Genomic DNA, 18589 nt, shown 5'->3' with positions numbered 1-18589 from the left:
GAAACGTTTACTTCTCCTCAGATGGTGCAGCATCTGCTGATTTTCTTGAAAACTTTGTTTATTTCAAACCTTCATCATCCAGAATATTTTATTTTCATTTATTATAGGATACGTTTTATCTGTTTAATTCTACATCTTCAAGCAGAAACACCATTTTGTGCTTCATATTGAGTTTCACTTTATGACCTTCAGACATGTGGGCTCCTCTTCCCTTTGCAGTCTGGGCCAATGGCTGGAGAGAGCCGCCCCGAGCACGCTCTCTGCACCGGGAGGGCAGTACCACAGAGACCCCAAGAGGGGCCGATGGGCCAGCCAGCCTGCAGCCTCCCCAAGATGAACAGCCACTGTCTCTGGTTTGGAACCAAACGCGGCTCAAACGGGCAACGCCGACATGGTATTGTGACGTCACAGACACTCCCGAATACCATTAGCTGGGCCGCCTGCCCGTCAGGGTGCAAGTGGGCGGGACATACACCTAGGCCGCTGCTGATTGGCTGCTGTGGAATCAGTGTTACAATTTCACCTTCGAACGCCCAGTCTTAGCGTTCCATCCGTATCCGGCTCTCAGAGACAGAGACAGTGCCAGCTCCGCTCCCGGTGCACCACTGCCGGAGTCTCTACCACTACTCCCACGTTAAAGCACAGACCCCCGGACTTCCTTTAGCCGCAATGGCCAATGCTCTCACCGCCGATAGTAACTATAAAGCCCTGGTGGACTGGCACCGGCGGAATTGTGCCAGCCTCAAGCTGCGGAAGATGTTTGAGGAAGAGCCCGACCGCTTCAGCCGCTTCAGGTGGGTGCATCTGTCGGCGATTAGATCGTGAGCGGGTGGACCGACAGGGCTGGCTGCTACTGCCTCCTGCCCGCACCCCCCTGGCTGAGGGATGGCGCATGTACTGGAGGGGCGGGGGGTGGTGGAGACTTGTCCCGGTGTGTACGTGCCGCCCAGCACGGAGTTGGGGGTAGACGCTGGGTCTCCGTCCACATTCTGCTTAGTCACTCGCTCAGCAAGTGCGGAACTGCAACTGCGGCAGCGTTGGGTTCACAGGCCCCCTCCCCCATTCTCCAACAAGTCATGGGAGTCCATGAGAATGGGAAAGTGATCGATCAGGGAAGGGCCAGGGAACTGATGGACAATCAATGGGTCAGTAAAGCCAGGCCCGGTCAGAATGACCTTCTCCCAGTAATTGTGAGATTCTGCAGAAAATCCTGTGCTCATCTGGTGGGGGCTGATGTGTCTGGAGGAATCTTCTCAGAGTGACCAAACCTCTAAACCCTAAACCTTTCAAACCCCATCAAAAGAAAAGCTGGACCTTAATGAGGTCATTTAATCCGCGTGGTATTTATAACACTATGAACATAGACATGTGTGAATCAAAAATCCCACCGGATGACTTTCCCGGAGAGACGCATTTCTGTGACTTACTCAATTTGCGACCTTAATGTTGTAACTAATAATAATTAAACTCCAGTTGGGAGGTTTTTAAATCAGTGTACACGGGGAGACGGCTCCAGTTCGTGACACCCCATTGACTCGGTGAGGTTCCAGTGATTCAGGCAAAAGTTCATTCATCTGAAGCTGAATGGGCTGGAATTTTAGGGGTGTTTGTACGAGCCGTGATCTCAGCAAGCAGGCTGCATGGTTTCACTTCTGGGCAAAAGTGAGGACTGCAGATGTTTAGATCAGTGTGGTGCTGGAAAAGCTCAGCAGGTCAGGCAGCATCCGAGGAGCAGGAGACTCGCCTTTTCTGGCAAAAGCCCTTCATCAGGAATGAACGATGGGCTTTTTGCCTGAAACGACGATTTTCTTGCTCCTCGGATGCTGCCTGACCTGTTGTGCTTTTCCAGCACCATTCTGATCTAAACTCTGGTTTCACTCCTGGATGGAATGATGCCACGATGCCTGACCCTGTCGAACTGTCAGCTGCAGTCCTTGGTAGAGAGGTTAGTCTCGCCTAATATAGACTCTGCTATGGAAAACCAGGCAGTTCACGGGATCCAGAAAGAATGTGTGTCGGCAGCACATTAACAGTTCACATTGAAATGGAACTGATTTCTGAGAAATCACAGCAATACTCAAAGTATCAGGTTAAAAAAGCAAATTGCTGCTGATCCTGGAAATAAACCAAATAAATATTGGGTTTAAATTGAGCCAGAGTAGAGAGTGTGGTGCTGGAAATACACAGCAAGTCAGGCAGCATCGGAGGAGCAGGAGAATTGATGCTTCTAGCATAAGCCCATCAACAGGAACTGAGCCAGAATTGTCTGTAATGCTGCCTTGATAAATCATTAACTTCACTTAAACAGTTCGACTTGATTCATTCAATTTAAAATTAGGTGATGCACTTTAGGAAGAATAACAGGAAGGCAGAGTACTGGTTCAGTGGAAAGATTCTTGGTAATGTGGATGTGCAGAGGGATCTTGGTGTCCATGTACACAGATCCCTGAAAGTTGCCAGGATGATTGTGTTGTTAAGAAGGCATACAGTGTGTTAGGTTTCACTGGTAGAGGGATTGATTTCCAGAGCCATGATGTCATGCTGCAACTATACAAAACGCTGGTGTGGCAGCACCTGGAATACTGTGTACAGTTCTGGTCGCCCCATTACAGGAAGGATGTGGAAGCATTGGAAAAGGTGCAGAGGAGATTTACCAGGATGTTGCCTGGTCTGGAGGGAAGGTTGTATGAGGAAAGGCTGAGAGACTCATTGGAGAGAAGAAGGCTAAGAGGGGATTTGATAGAGACATACAAGATGATCAGAGGATTAGATAGGGTGGATAGTGAAAGTCTTTTTCCTTGGATAATGATGTCCGTTTGTATGAGGGGGCATAGATTTAAGACAGATGTCAGAGGCAGGTTCTTTACTCAGAGAGTGGTAAGGGCATGGAATGCCCTACCTGCCAATGTAGTCAACTCAGCCACATTAGGGAGATTTAAACAATCCTTAGATAAGCACATGGACGATGATGGGTTAGTGTCGGGTGATGGGCTTAGATTAGTTCACGGATCAGTGTAATATCGAAGGCGGAAGGGTCTGTTCTGTGCTGTTCTGTTCTATGTTCTATTCCATTATGACCCTCTACTGTCACCAGCTCTGATGAAGAGTCATCTAGACTTGAAATGTTAGCTTGCTGTCTCTCCATGGATGCTGCCTGATGCTCTGTGATCTCCAGCAATTTTATTTTCCTCAACTACTCCGCTTTGATTAAATTCAATGATCCAATCTATACATTCCTTATGAAGGTCTTTTGCCCGAAACGTCAATTTTCCTGCTCCTTGGATGCTGCCTGACCTGTTGTGCTTATCCAGCACCACTCTGAGCTGGACCCTGATTTCCAGCATCTGCAGTCCTCACCTTTGCCCAATCTATACTGCTGTCCAGGCAAGAGAATTTTGTAAACACACCCCCTGAGAGACCATTCTTCTCACTTGTATTAAAAGTGAGACCTGTTATTCTGGAACAATGTCTCCTAGTTTTAGTCTCTCTCCTGTATGGGGAAGTATCCATCCAGTTGAACCCCTCAGCACCTTGGATTCCCCTTATTCTTCTAAACGCGAATGGGCAAAGGTCCAACCCCCAGCTCAACGTCTCCTCAAAAAAAAACTATCCCTGGAATGAGTTAATAAACCCAATCTCTCCTCTGCTACAGATTTCCTTCACCTGCCTTGCTCTCTTGGTCAGGATTGTTCAATGGTTAGTCACCAGCTCCTCTTCGTCTGATCCCACCAAAAGGACACAATCACTGAGCAAGTTCCCTTCCAAGCCACTCACTATACTGACTTGGAAATATATCGCTGTTCTTTCAGTGTCACTGGGTCAAAATCCTGGAATTCCCTCCCTAAGGGCATTGTGGGTCTACCCACAGCACATGGACTGCAGCGGGTCAAGAAGGTAGATCAAGGGTGGCTAGGAATGGATAATACACGCTGGCCCAGTCAGCGATGCCCTCATTCCTATGAGAGAGGATTTTCAAAAACCATTTAGTACAAGCAAGTTGAAGGTGACCTGGATGAAATCTATTTTTTTCATCTGGTTTGTCTCCTGTTCTCTGGATTCCTCTGCTCAATGTCATAGGAGGAAATGTTGTGATTGGGTAACTGGGACCTGATGCGATGTGACTTGTCTGAAAACTGGAGATCTACAAATAACTGTCAGAATCTCACCACCATCCCTCTGATTACAGTCAGCTCTTCTTTAACAGGGTTCTTGTGTAACCCTGCGTTATAGAAAATTTGCGCTTGAGAAACAATGTTTAGTGTTGGTAATGCCCACACACGTTTTAAAAGTTTGCATCTCCAATTCATCAATCATGTTACAGTGAATTCAAGTTAATGAAATGTGCGTTATAAAGGGATATGGGCCAAGGGTTAGCATATGGGACTAGATTAATTTAGGGTATCTGGTTGGCATGGACAAGTTGGACCTAAGGATCTGTTTCCGTGTTCACATCTCTGATTCTGACCCTGATCTGTAATTTTTAAAATATGTATTTGTGGGACTTGGGCATTGCAGGCTGGCCAGCATTGATAACCCATCCCTCTTTGTCCCTTAAGAAGGTGGGGGTGAGCTGCCTTCTTGAGTCGCTGCAGTCCACTTGCTGTGGGTTGACCCACAGTGACGATCGGGAGAGAATTCTAGGATTTTGACCCAACGACTGAAGGAACAGCAGCATATTTCCAAGTCAGGGTTGTGAGTGGCTCCGAGGGGAACATGCAGGTGATGTTCCCAAATAGTTAGACATGGCCTTGGGTTTAGAAGGTTCTGTCTCAGGGTCTTTGGTGAATTTCTGCAGTTTCTTGTGGACGGTATACACTGCTGCTATTGAGAGTTGGTGGTGGAGGGTGTGGATGCTTGTGGGTGTGGTGTCAGTCAAGAGGGGGCTGCTTTGTTCTGGATGGTGTCGAGCTTCTTGTGTTATTGGAGCTGAACCTGTCCAGACAAGTGGGGAGTATTCCATCACACTCCTGACTTGTGTCTTGCAGGTGGTGGATAGACTTTGGAAGGTCAGGAGGTAAGTTTTTCACCACATTATTTCTAGCCTCTAACCTGCTCTTGTGAGCCATTGTGTTTATGTGGTGAGTTTCTGGTCAATGTTAACCCCAAAGATGTTGACAGTGGGGGAATTCTGAATCCCTAATGCACCTTGGCAACGGGACCTGACCAGCTGAGTCTGCATTTGGCATTAAGTTGCCTCCTGAGAGTCTGGGATAAAATGGGAAAACACTGTTCTCTACTCCCACTCATTTAGCGCGCTCCCCCTCACCCCCCCTCACTCAGAGCTTAGTGTGTGGGGGTTAAGTCCTGAAACACGTGTTTTAGTGCTGTGGAGGTCAGGGGAGAGAATTTATCGTGTCTAAACTCAGTTATTGTAACTATTGAAACAACTGGGATAAGTTTAGACTCCTAAATTTACTGACAAGGGGAATTAGTGACTGTTTTAACATAGATTGCTCAATTGCTCATTCACTTCTGTAAAATTTGTAGTAGGTGTATCCTGTTTTGTGTATTTCCTTGTTGAGGTGTGTTCAAATCAGGTATGTGATCTCACTGGCAATCCTCTGTGTGAGCAGCTGTTTGAAATTTCCCTGCTATGGTGGTTTGTGATCATATTACTGAACTGGTAACACGGAATGTGGATTTGAATCTTTTTGAGAATTTTAATTCACTTTTAAAAGTATGACATTGATCAAACTGATCACAAAATTATCAGTAAAACGTCAACTGATTCATAACATCATTTAAGACAGGAAATCTGCTGTCTATACCAAGTTAGCTCTGAGTGTGACTCAGTCTCACTGTAACCTGATTGACCATTGTCTGACCTGGTAAAATAGATCTCTAACGTGCTGAGAATACTTCGATCGTGTGGACAGTAGCAACTCCACAAGGCAACTCACCACAACCTTCTCAAGGGTGTCCAGGGGTGGGCCACATACTCGGAATAGTTTTCATTCTTTGGTTAGCTTCACTCACTCCTAAATTCCTGAACAGGCTGATATAGCCCCAAATGTTTAATAGAAGCAAGGTTTGATTTTAAAAATGTTGTCTGTCTTACTCTTCAAAAAAGATTTACAAGGATGTTGCTGGGGTTGGAGGGTTTGAGCTATAGGGAGAGGCTGAATAGCTTGGGGCTGTTTTCCCTGGAGTGTCAGAGGCTGAGGGATGACCTTTATAGAAGGTCTTTTTCTCCAGAACTAGAGGTTTAGGGTGAGAGGGGAAAGATATAAAAGCGACCTAAGGGGTAACTTTTTCACACAGGGGGTGGTACAGGTATGGAATGAGCTGCCAGAGGAAGTGGTGGAGGCTGGTACAATTACATTTAAAAGGCACCTGGATGGGTATGTGAACAGGAAGGGTTTAGAGGGATATGAGCCAAATGCTGGCAAATGGGACGAGATTAATTTAGGATATCTGGTCGGCATGGATGTGTTGAACCGAAGGGTCTGTTTCTGTGCTGTACACCTCTATAACTGTATAAATCAGTCACTGAGCTGTTGTCTCTGTTTATGAAATTTTCAGTCTTTCAACATGAGGATGTGGTCTGGGGAGCTGGAAGGTTGGTAATGAGTGAGTGAGAAACTAAAGGCTCAGTCTCTGTGTGTGTCATGTGTAATATTGGCAGTATAATTAGAATATTCCAGAAAGTGGGAAGGTGGATCTTTGCAAATTGATTTAATTGACTGTTAAGTGCTTTGAAATAGACAGCTGTTATAATCTTAAGGAAAGTGGCAGCCAATTTGTGCACCATAAATTCCTACCAACTCTCTATGATGACTGGATAATCCTTTTGTGTGTAATACGAGAGGTTTAACATTGGCCTGGACACCAAGGAGGCTTCCCTGACTCTTTGGAATGCCACCATGACATCTTTTACATCCACCTGAGAGACTGGAAAGAAGCCGTAGTTCACCATCTCATTCCAAGGACAGTCAATAACAAGAGGGCATCCTGTTAAAGTGAAGAGCAGAAGCTTCAGAGAGGATTTGAGGAGAGGGGTTTTCACTCAGAGGGTGGTGGGGAGCTGAGGTGGGAAAACCTTTTGATGTTTACAGAGTACTTTGATAGGTGCTTGAAGTGTCATAACATTCAAAGCTATGGGCCTAGTCTTGGAAAGTGGGGCTGGTGTAGCTAGGAGTGTTTTTGGCTGTACAGAGTTGATGGGATGAAGTGCCTGTTTAGTGCTGTAAGAGTCTAGGATCTTTGACAGTGCAGTGATCCCTCAGGTGTGTACTGGACTGTCAGCCTGGATTTGGGCTCAGGGAGTATTGCCAACTATAGGCCCCAGACCGTGGAAGGAAGCTGGCCCTGGCTCTGGAAATGCCCGATGCGTGCAGAGCGAGAAGCTGCAGAGAGGCTCCAGCCAAGGGTGTTGGGATGAAAGTTCATGTGAACTGGGACCTGGTTCCTGCCATCAGAAGGATATTCCCATCTGTTACAAGCTTGCTGCCAAGAACCGAGACAGTGCCCTGCTGTTCTATTTAGAAATAGTGGCATGCTGCCAGCTAAGAGATGCCCACCAGTGTGCAGCACACAGGCCAGAGTGATGGGCACTGTCACAGACACCAGGTTGCACAGGGCTTTTTGATCAATGAGGCAAACACCAAGCCGGCCATAAGCACTCGGAACAGGAAAAGGCCATTCAGCCCATCGAGCCTGCTTCATTATTCAATGCGATCATAGTTGTTCTGCTGATCCACAACTCTTTCTTTCCTGCCTTTTTTCCTGTAATCCTCAATTTCTCTCCTGATTTAAGAATCTGTCTGTCTTAGTCTTGAATATACTTAATGATAGCCCTCCAGAAAGAATTCCACAGATCTACAAGCCTCAAAAGAAATTGTTCCTCCTTTGTCTCAAATGGGTGACCTCATGATTGTGAGGTTATTCCACCTGATCATAGACTCTCCCTCAGGGGGATAGGGTAGACAAGGAGAGTCCATAAGTCCCCTAGAAACCTTTATATGTTTCAGGATGAGTACAGGCTCAAACCATTCAATCTGTCCTCCTCAAACAGACTATCTACACTCCGGATCAGCCGGGTGAATCCTGTCTGGCCTGTCTCCAAGGCCGGTATATCTCGCCTTTCATTAGGGGCCCAGCACTGCTCACAGTATTCCAGCTGTTGTCTGTCTATCTTTAGCAAGACTTTGCTATTTTTATACTCTGTTCCTTTTGAAATAGAAGGCATTTGCCTTCTGTATTACCCGCTGAATCTAGATGCTCGCTTTTTGTGATTCATGCACAAGGACTTCCAAATTATTCTGTTCTGCAGCTTTCTGCAGCCTTTCTCCATTTAAATAATAGTTAGCTCCTCTTCTTCCTGCCACATTATGTTCCATGTCCCAAGTCTGTGCACACTTGTGTATGCCATACCTGTGCTGATGGTTCAAAGCAGACTGAGCCAGGGCTCCACTCTCAGTGAGTGACCTCCCAACATTCTAACTCTTTCCCCCAAGATTAAAAACTGACAACTGTTTAAACAATCACTGTCTTTTTAAAACAATTTGTTCTGGATATGTGGGAAAAGTTGCATTTGTATTCCAGCCTTAGTTACAAAATTAACCTTCCTCTGTAGAGGAGCGGTGATGTGTGGGTCAGCCTAGGTACTGACTCCAGGGTTAACAATGAAATGGTGCAAGTTTAAGGTGACTTCTTTAAAGGGGCGTGGGTGTCACTGGCTGGATCAGCATTTATTGCCCGGCCCTAGTTGCCCCTTAAGAAGGTGGGGGTGAGCTTCCTCCTTGAACCACTGCAGTCCATGTGCTGTAGGTAGACCCTTAGGGACGGAATTCCAGGATTCTGACCCAGTGACAGTGAAGGAACGGTAATATGTTTCCGGATAGGAACTTGCAGGGGATGCAAAAGAAATGGGGGCGGGAACCTTTGTATGTAACTTTTATGGACCTTCTGATAGGCTGGTGAATACAGATTCGTAAGAGAATGGAATAAATGCTGGAAGGAAGAGAGATGGCTAACGTGGGAGTGGGATAACAGCAAATACTGTTTCAAAGAGCTGAAGCCATGTATGGCCTCCAGCTATGCTGCCCCATCGATTTTGGGAGCTGTTGGGATTTTGCATCTACTTGGGATTTTGCATCATGGTTTTAACTCTGTCTCAAATTGCCACATGTTTACTGAAACTCTCGCGAGAGTTGTGCTGACAACCTGCTCCAGGACCCTTGGCTACTGTTCCTGCGCTGATGAGGGGTCTTGCTGCAGTTCCTGCTGTGGAGCAGTGATCTGGAGGAGTGCTGACTGGAGGGTGTGAGATTTAATGCCCCACATCTGGAACAGCTGAGTCTGGGTTGGCTGCACTGGGTCTTTGAATTGGCACAGGCAGGCATTGTAGCTCAGAATATTGTTCCTGATCAGTGCCCAGAACTGTGGATGGCAGTTAGGGGCAGGTGAGTCTGACTCAGCAAATTAGATTTAAGGTGATGAGGAAAAGAAATTTAATGTGGTGTAGGATGGGCTGGGAGACACCCTTTTTTTTAATGCAACCAATGGTTAGGATTTGGAATACCACATCAGATCGAGTAGTGAATACAGATGCCATCCTGTGCCAACAACAAGGGCTGACCCAGGTGGGTTTGGGCCAGAGAGACAGGAGGGGGTTCATTCTCTGCCCAGTCGCTCCATGCGGGGGGAGGTCTAACTGTCCATTCCTACTCCGTCCACAGTTTAACCCTCAAGACGGATGATGGCGACATCTTGCTGGATTATTCAAAGAATCTGATCACTGAGGAAGTATTGAAAATGCTGACTGACCTGGTGAGTGTCACCTTACCACTGAATAGGCTCCTGGCTTTTGTCACATCCTGCATTAGCACAGCACCCTTTACATCCTCAACATGTTCTGGGACACTTTTTGCTTTCAGTCTTCATTTTGTCTCGCTGGTTTTCTTTAATTCGACAGAGGGAATGTTTTGTCAGACTGACCTCTTGGACCATGTGAACTATTCGATTGCAAACAAGATGTGCTTGCACTCAGCCCGGTCTCTCACTCGCCACTCGATGGTGATCTTTCTCCAGTGGCAGTGTAATTTTATTCTCCCAACAACCAACACCCACCCCGCCTCCTCACCCAAGAGAAACCCGTGTCCCTGAAGTAATTGGACCAGTGCACAGTACTCGCTACAAAGGGCTTGAACTGGGGCATTGTGGTTATTGTAGCTCCTTACTCCCCATCAATCCCGTTCTGGGTCATCACCCTGCTGCCCCATAATCTTACAATAAGCAAACATTATAAAAACTGGTCATTGCTCTCCCTTCTATTCGAGGATGTTGTAACAGATAGATTGGCCACCTTGCTGGCCTTTATAACACTTGGTGCAGATTGATCCTATTCACTGATACTAACAAATTTGCCATGTTTTGGAGAGGGGTTGTCTGTCTCACGCCCTGAGCTGTGAATGGTGACAAATCCACTGGAGTTTGTTTTGCATTGATCTGTTTCTCTTTCCCCACACCCTCAGGCAAAATCCCGGGGTATTGAGAAAGCAAGGGAGCGCATGTTCACCGGGGAGAAGATTAACTTCACAGAGGTAAGTGGATGACCCCGAATAGAAAGGTTTCTATATATATATATGCAAAATGTATTCCATCTCAGTAGAGTAGTGCAGCTCTCACTGCCTGGGCCAGCATCCCTAGTTGCCCCTTGAGAAGGTGGGGGTGAGCTGTCGCCTTGAACCTCCTGCTGTTGGTAGACCCACAATGCCCTTAGGGAGAGAATTCCACGAGTTTGACCCAGTGACACTGAAGAAACAGCGATATATTTCCAAGTTGGGATGTTGAGCGGCTTGGAGGGGAACTTGCAGGGGCTGGTGTTCCCATGTATCTGCTGCCCTTGTCCTTCTAGATGGAAGTGGGCCTGGGTTTGGAAGGTACTACAGACTGTATCGTCTCTAATCTTCATTTCGAAGCTTATTTTAGTAACACAAATGTCTCATTTGATCTATCAGATTGCAACCACCCCAGAAAACCTTCTGTCAATATCCCGCATTCTCATAAAAACTTAAAGGCAAAAACTGAAGATCTGAAATAAAAACAGAAATGGCTGGAGAAGCTCAGCACGTCTGGCCACATCTGTGGAGAGAAATCAGAGTTAACCTTTCAGGTCCAGTGACCCTTGTTCAGAACCGTCTCCCTCCGTCTCACTTCCCCGACCAGTCTCTTCCCTGCTTCATTCTGCTTCCCAAGTACTCAACAAGTCCCGAGGGCAATACGGCGGGGGGGGGGATACTCGTGGTGCTGCAGTTTGAGCTTCACGGCAGAGTCCCCTCCATCAGGCTGCTACAACAATGCAGGGCCCTGTCTGAGTGTCACAGGAAACTGCTTCCCCTTCCACAAGATCCTGCTGCTCTCAGCTAGCTGAGGGCTCAGTGGAACGTGTGGGTGTGGCATGTGTGGGTGTGGCTGTACAAGATGGAAAACCTGGGCTTTTGGCAGTTACACAAAGCTCACAAACTGTGTTAGAAATCTAGGTCAGGGTCTGCCATCTGTGGTGGTGATGTTTGTGGTTCAAGTCTTGGTCTCAGGATTTCAGGGTGCAGTCAGGTGCCGGAAGACTAGAGGTTGGCTAACGTGTCAGTACTAAAGAAAGGTGGTAAAGACAAGCCAGGGAACTATAGACCGGTGAGCCTGACCTCGGTGGTGGGCAGGTTGTTGGAGGGAATCCTGAGGGACAGGATGTACATGTATTTGGAAAGGCAAGGACTGATTAGGGATAATCAACATGGCTTTGTGTGTGGGAAATCATGTCTCACAAACTTGATTGAGTTTTTTGAAGAAGTAACAAAGAGGATTAAGGGAAGAGCGGTAGATGAGATCTATATGGACTTCAGTAAGACATTCGACAAGGGAGACCGGTTAGCAAGGTTAGATCTCATGGAATACAGAGAAAACTAGCCATTTGGATACAGAACTGGCTCGAAGGTAGAAGACAGAGGGTGGTGGTGGAGGGTTGTTTTTCAGACTGGAGGCCTGTGACCAGTGGAGTACCGCAAGGATCGGTGCTGGGTCCACTGCTTTTTGTCATTTACATAAATGATTTGGATATGAGCATAAGAGGTACAGTTAGTAAGTTTGCAGATGACACCAAAATTGGAGATGTAGTGGACAATGAAGAAGGTTACCTCAGATTACAATCGGATCTGGACCAGATGGGCCAATGGGCTGAGAAATGGTAGATGGAGTTTAATTTAGGTAAATGCAAGGTGCTGCATTCTGGGAAAGCAAATCTTAGCAGGACTTATACACTTAATGGTAAGGTTCTAGGGAGTGTTGCTGAACAAAGAGATTTTGGAGTGCAGGTTTATAAATCTCTTTGAAAGTGGAGTCGCAGGTAGATAGGATAGTGAAGAAGGCGTTTGGTATGCTTTCCTTTATTGGTCAGAGTATTGAGTACAGGAGTTGGGAGGTCCTGTTGTGGCTGTACAGGTCATTGGTTAGGCCACTTTTGGAATATTGCGTGCAATTCTCGTCTCCTTCCTATCAGAAGGATGTTGTGAAACTTGAAAGGGTTCAGAAAAGATTTACAAGGATATTGCCAGGGTTGGAGGAGTTGAGCTATAGGGAGAGGCTGAATAGGCTGGGGCTGTTTTCCCTGGAGGGTCAGAGGTTTAGGGGTGACCTTTATAGAGGTTTATAAAATCATGAGGGGCATAGGTAGGGTATATAGATAGATCTTTTCCCTGGGGTGGGGGAGTGCAGAACTGGAGGGCATAGGTTTAGGGTAAGAGGGGAAAGATATAAAAGAGACCTAAGGGGCAACCTTTTCACACAGAGGGTGATGCATGTATGGAATGAGCTGCCAGAGGATATGGTGGAGGCTGGTACAATTGCAACATTTAAAAGGCATTTGGATGGATATATGAATAGGAAGGGGTTGGAGGGATATAGGCCGGGTGCTGGCAGGTGGGACTAGATTAGGTTGGGATGCCTAGTTGGCATGGATAAGTTGGACTGAAGGGTGTGTTTCCATACTGTACATCTCTTTGACTCTATAATCCAGGCTGATTCTCCAGTGCAATACTGAGGGAGCCCAACATTGTCTGCAGCACTGTCATAAACCAAGGCTCTGTCTGCCCTTCGGGTTGCTGTAACAGATCACATGACACTATATTGAATAAGAGTCTCCCTGATCATTTCTGTCAGTACTTATCCCGATTGCTGTTAGTGGGATCTTCCTGTGTGTTAACCAGCTGCTGGATTTCTGATGTCATCACATGGATGATATTTTAGAAATGTCCCACTGGCCAAGAATCGCTTTGGATCATGATGACATCTCCTGTTGTCTCCCTTTCTGCTTTTACAACGGTTCTTTCCCCAGGACCATGTGACTTCCTTGCTCCTGTCCCAAATTGTGTAACCTTTCTCCTGTCTATATTGAAATCTACTTGCTGTCCACACACCCACACGCACACATTTTCATTATAAACCCCTGAAAACAAAGTTGCGTTCCAAATGAAAATTGATAGGAAGTTGGCTGGTGAGGATGACATTCTGAGAGGGATGTAGACAGTGAGTGGGTAAGATCTTGAGAGATGGGACATAATGTGTGGGTGGAGGGAGTAAATGTGCGGTCATATGCTTTGGAAGGAGGGTTAGAAAAGCTGAATATTATTTAAATGGACAATGACTGCAGAAAGCTACAGCACAGAGGGATTTGGGAGACTGCATCCAAGTTCAGCAGATCATGAAGGAAAGCAAGTGGAATGTTGGCTTTTATTTCATAGTGAACGTATAAAAATAGGGCCGTTTTGCTAAAAGGGAATACTGTGACCAGTTTTGCTCCTAACCTGAGGAACGATATGTGGACTGATCCTGGGTGCAGACTGTCTTATAAGTGCACTTGTCAGCTTACAGAGGAATGCAATGTGACCTTATTGAAACAAGATTGACCCTGTCAAGTAACTCAACAATGTGGAAGGATTGACCCCCCCCCCCCCCCCACCTTGTAGGAGAGGTCAGGACCAGAGGGCATCACCTCAATAAGGCATCATAGATTTAAGACCGAGATGAGGAAAAATTTCTTCTCCTGATGGAATTGAATCTGTGGAATTCTTTCCCATAGAGGGTTGTCGAGGCTGGCTCATTGAGTATATTCAAGGCTGAGATAGAGAGGTTTTTAATCAGGAAGGGAATCGAAGGCTATGGGGGACAAGGTGGGAAAGTGGAGTTGAGGATTATCAGAAATGCCATGATCACTTTGAATGGAGGAGTGGACTTGATGGGCTGAATGGCCTATTTCTGCTGCTACACCTTACGATGAGATCAGAAATTGTAACGTTTGATTCTGAATGGTTTTAACGTGGGGAGATATTTTATTTCGCATCAAGAAAACATTCTACACGATGCAGTTATACTGGTGTGAGATGAAGTTGGAACTGAGACAGGAATTGGGTACATTTTGGAGTATTTTTAAATGTTTCACAGTTAAAGCAGCCCAGTGTTCAGCATTTTAGCCAGAGTCAATGTGGAGGAATGAGAAATTGATAAACCAAGACAACTTGGAAACTCGGACTAATGAGAAACACCCAGCCAGGAGCTGGTCTGTACAAGCTGAGGTGTGATGACCAAGTCATTAGGCTTTTGAAGAGAGAGAGAGAGACCGCTTGGAGTTCTCCATTTGGGTGTGAATCTTCACAGTTCCCTACTTCACTGAGCTGTGGATCCTGTCTTCAGGAATTGTTTGAGACTGACAGAGTCTGGATGATGTGGGGAGTGTAGGAGATAGCTGCATTCAGATAGAACCTGGTTTTGTTGAAAGGGGGATCGGGCTGGAAGGGCCAAATGGTGTTTTGCAGTTCCTGTTTCTTACATAGACAAAGGCAGAAAGGTGTTTAACGTTTAACCTTTAGTATATACACCTCAGCAATGTGCACCCTCCCGTACTGTTGTAGCCAATCATTGCAGGAGTTTGGGAACATAACTGATGATGGTTATATGCTCCCTGTTTTATTGTGAGACTGTCAAAGCAGTTCAGTTTTAAAACCCCAGTGTTGCTTTTCCACAACGTATTTCTTGGTTAATGATCACCCTGGCCCAGGCCACACGGATCACATTGTTACAAATCTGACACTCAGCTGTAACTGCGACCGGGGGTGATCTGTTAACCATGGGCATGGGGTGTGATGTGGACCTTGTGAATAACACAGCTGGTATTTCTTCTCCAGAACCGTGCTGTCCTTCACATTGCACTGAGGAACCGTTCCAATATCCCCATCCAGGTGGACGGCAAGGATGTGATGCCAGAGGTCAATGCTGTGTTGGAGAAGATGAAGAAGTTCTGCCAGGTAACTGTCGCCCCCACGACAGGAGTCACCCCCACATGTGGCAATGGACTGGAAATCCTTCTTCCCAGGAGACGTCTGTGCCTGGTTGTTGCTGTTGGGCTTATGGGCTGGTTCAAGCAAGCTTCAGAGACATTGTCCAAATCTCTGACACTTCGGTGACAATTCTTAGCTGTGCCCCTGAGTGGTGCCAGGCAATGGTGTGTTGCCAGGTGGTGGGTTGTGGGCGAGGGTGTGTTGCCAGGTGATGGCATGTTGGGCAGTGGGCCCCTGGGCGATGGCGTGTTGCCGAGCGATGGCTTTTGCCACATTGTGCCCGTGGTTCCCCCCATCCCCTTTGGCTCTAAGTGTCTCCATGGGCATTGCCAACAACGTCTGTGATTTCTGTAGCATGGCCGATTTTGGGGGGGGAGGTGGGGGGTGTGGGACTGCCAAATGCACATGTTCCCTGTCAGTTGCTGCCATTAAGATGATAGAGTGGATAGTCACAGCCTTGGTGACCGTCCCCGTCTTCCATTTGTAAACCCACCTTCCCTTGGGCTGAAGGTACTAGGGCATCATGGGGTAAAATGGCCGCAGTGTGCGACTTTAGATGGTCATCCTGATGCTATTGAATCATGGAGCAGGCTCAAAGGCTGACTCCTCTGTTTCCTATAACTTGGTTTTGAACTCAGGACATTGGTCACCTCCCAACTGGTTACAGTTAAATATAGAACATAGAAAAGTACAGCACAGAACAGGCCCTTTGGCCCACGATATTGTGCTGAGGATTATTCCTAAGCTAAAATAAAATAACCTACTGTACCCATCTCTCAACTCCCTGTTATCCATGTGCATGTCCAGCAGTCGCTTAAATGTCCCCAATGACACTGCTTCCACCACCACAGCTGGCAACGCATTCCATGCATTCACAACTCTCTCTGCGTAAAGAACCTAGCTTTGTCCCCCTCTATACCTTCCTCCTAATATCTTCAAACTATGACCCCTCGTACCAGTCAATCCTGCCCTGGGGAAAAGTCTCTGGCTATTGACTCTATCCATGCCTCTCATTACCTTTTATACCTCGATCAGGTCTCCTCTCTTCCTCCTTCTCTCCAGAGAGAAAAGTCTGAGCATAGTCAACCTTTCTTCATAAGGCAAGCTCTCCAGTCCAGGAAGCATCCTGGTAAACCTCCTTTGCACCCTCTCCAAAGCGCCTCTATCTTTCCTATAGTAGGGCGACCAGAACTGGACACAATATTCCAAGTGTGGTCTCACCCGAATCTTGTTATAACAGTATAATTATAATAGTAGTTATAATTATAAACCAGTAAATAACAAAGGAAGGCCATGCATTATAGTAGAATAGAAATACACACACTTTCAAAGTATTTAGATTCTGCTTAATAAAATAATTCTAGAATAAAAAGCTTGTATTGTAATGATAAGGTGAATGGACTAACAGGAAGTATCACCTGGTTTGCTTAACCTGACACTAGGGCCACAGCAATGAGTGAACTCTGAATGGAGTAGACCCACTGCCAGTGTCATGGCGGATGGATAGTGTCACTGACATAAACCTCACTCAGTCCCTTGCTGCTCATGGGACACGATTGGTTGAAGCTGGGAGCTGTCATGTGACATTGGATGGTACCTAGCTGCTGCCAACTCAATAGAATTTATTGTTATTTACATAATTTCTTCACAAGCACATTCTCACGGAGATCCAGTCTCCAGGAAGGGGTGGGTTTGACCTGTTTTTCTTTAATATATGCAGTTCTGAGTGTGTAATAGTTGTTTAGCTGGGAGGTAGACAGCTGACTGTGTGGCTTTGAACCTCTGTGTAGGTACCTTACTGACTGTAATTCTCTCGCGCTCTCTCTCTCGCTCCCCCCCCCCCCTCGCTCTCTCGCTCCCCCCCCCCTCGCTCTCTCGCTCCCCCCCACCTCGCTCTCTCGCTCCCCCCCACCTCGCTCTCTCGCTCCCCCCCCCCCTCGCTCCCCCCCCCCTCGCTCTCTCGCTCCCTCGCTCTCTCGCTCCCCCCCCTCGCTCTCTCTGTCTCTGTGTGTGTGTCTCTTGCTCTCTTTCTCGCTCTCTCTCTCTCTCTCTGTCTCGTTCCCTCACTGACACCAATTCTCTCTCTCTCCTGCAGCGAGTCCGTGGTGGAGAATGGAAAGGATACACTGGAAAGACCATCACCGACGTGGTCAACATCGGGATCGGAGGTTCAGACCTGGTACTACAACGTTCACAAAATAAACAAACCTAAAGAACCACAGATGCTGGAAATCAGAAACAAGAGTTGCTGTGAAATTTCTGCAGGCCAGGCAGCAGTCATGGAGAGAAAGCAGTTAGTGTTTCCGGTCCAGTGACCCTTCAGAACAGCACGGTCTTGATTTCTCTCTTCTGATGCTGCCAGACCTGCTGAGGTTTTCCAGCTGTTTCTGCAACTTGCATGCTCAGTCCGCATCCCATCCAACCGAATGTGGAAACTTCCGAAACCAGAGGTTATTGCATAGGTTATAGACCTGTACTGGTCTGTCCCTGAATAACACTGGGGTACAGTACTGGTGGGGACAGATCTGTCATTTATATAAGTCTGGGTTACACTACTGATGAGGACAGGTCTATCCCTGTATAATACTGGGTTCAGTACTGGTGGGGACACTGTCTATCTAACATTGTGTTTTTAATCCTATGAAGGGCTGGTGGTTGAGAGAGAGGTTGAAGGGGTTGAATAGAGTGAAATGAGCTGCTTTTTCTCAATGAAAGGCAGTGCCTGTTGCTGGATGTGTTGACCCTGATTGACCCTGTGGAATCTCGGGCTGGGAGTTGGTTGTTTTCCTGACCTGAGCAGGAATTGTGATTTTTGTCACTCTGTCACCCCTCGTCCCTCCGTTAAACTGCTCTTGTTTTCTCCTAGGGGCCGCTCATGGTCACTGAAGCTCTCAAACCCTACTCCAAGGGGGGGCCCAAGGCCTGGTTTGTGTCCAACATCGATGGCACCCACATGGCAAAGACTCTGGCAGAGCTGAACCCTGAGACCACCCTCTTCATCATCGCATCCAAGGTGAGTGGGCGCATCTGTGGGCAACTGGGTTAATGCTCAGCAACTGAAATCCACTCCCTCTAGGAGGGAGGGAGGAGGCACACGTAGAGGTTGATGTAGTTTGTTTGAGGGGAGGTTTGGTAGGGATTATTGTGGGGGGAGGGTGATGGGATTGAGTCGAAGTAGCTGGGGGTGAGGGTGGGGCAGAGATGATGTAGCAGGAGGGTGGAGGTTACATTGTCTGTAGCGTGGAGTTGTTGTAATTGAG

The 18589-nt window shown here is 46.9% G+C and overlaps 1 protein-coding gene across 1 annotated transcript in view; it reads left to right on the top strand.

Annotated features, from left to right (window-relative positions):
- The first annotated feature begins 545 nt into the window (after positions 1-545).
- The window catches only part of LOC140496264 (glucose-6-phosphate isomerase-like), a 31966-nt gene continuing 13922 nt past the window's right edge, over positions 546-18589 (top strand). The window contains exons 1-6 of the mRNA XM_072595803.1: positions 546-794; positions 9681-9771; positions 10476-10544; positions 15177-15296; positions 17425-17508; positions 18196-18342. Of these exons, the coding sequence (XP_072451904.1) occupies positions 670-794; positions 9681-9771; positions 10476-10544; positions 15177-15296; positions 17425-17508; positions 18196-18342 (636 nt within the window). The 5' untranslated portion in view covers positions 546-669. The remainder of the gene's footprint in view (positions 795-9680; positions 9772-10475; positions 10545-15176; positions 15297-17424; positions 17509-18195; positions 18343-18589) is intronic.

This window comes from Chiloscyllium punctatum, chromosome 26 (assembly GCF_047496795.1).
Source record: "Chiloscyllium punctatum isolate Juve2018m chromosome 26, sChiPun1.3, whole genome shotgun sequence".
Taxonomy (NCBI): domain Eukaryota; kingdom Metazoa; phylum Chordata; class Chondrichthyes; order Orectolobiformes; family Hemiscylliidae; genus Chiloscyllium; species Chiloscyllium punctatum.
Note: the sequence above shows the minus strand (reverse complement) of the source record. Positions and strands in the feature narration are given on the sequence as shown.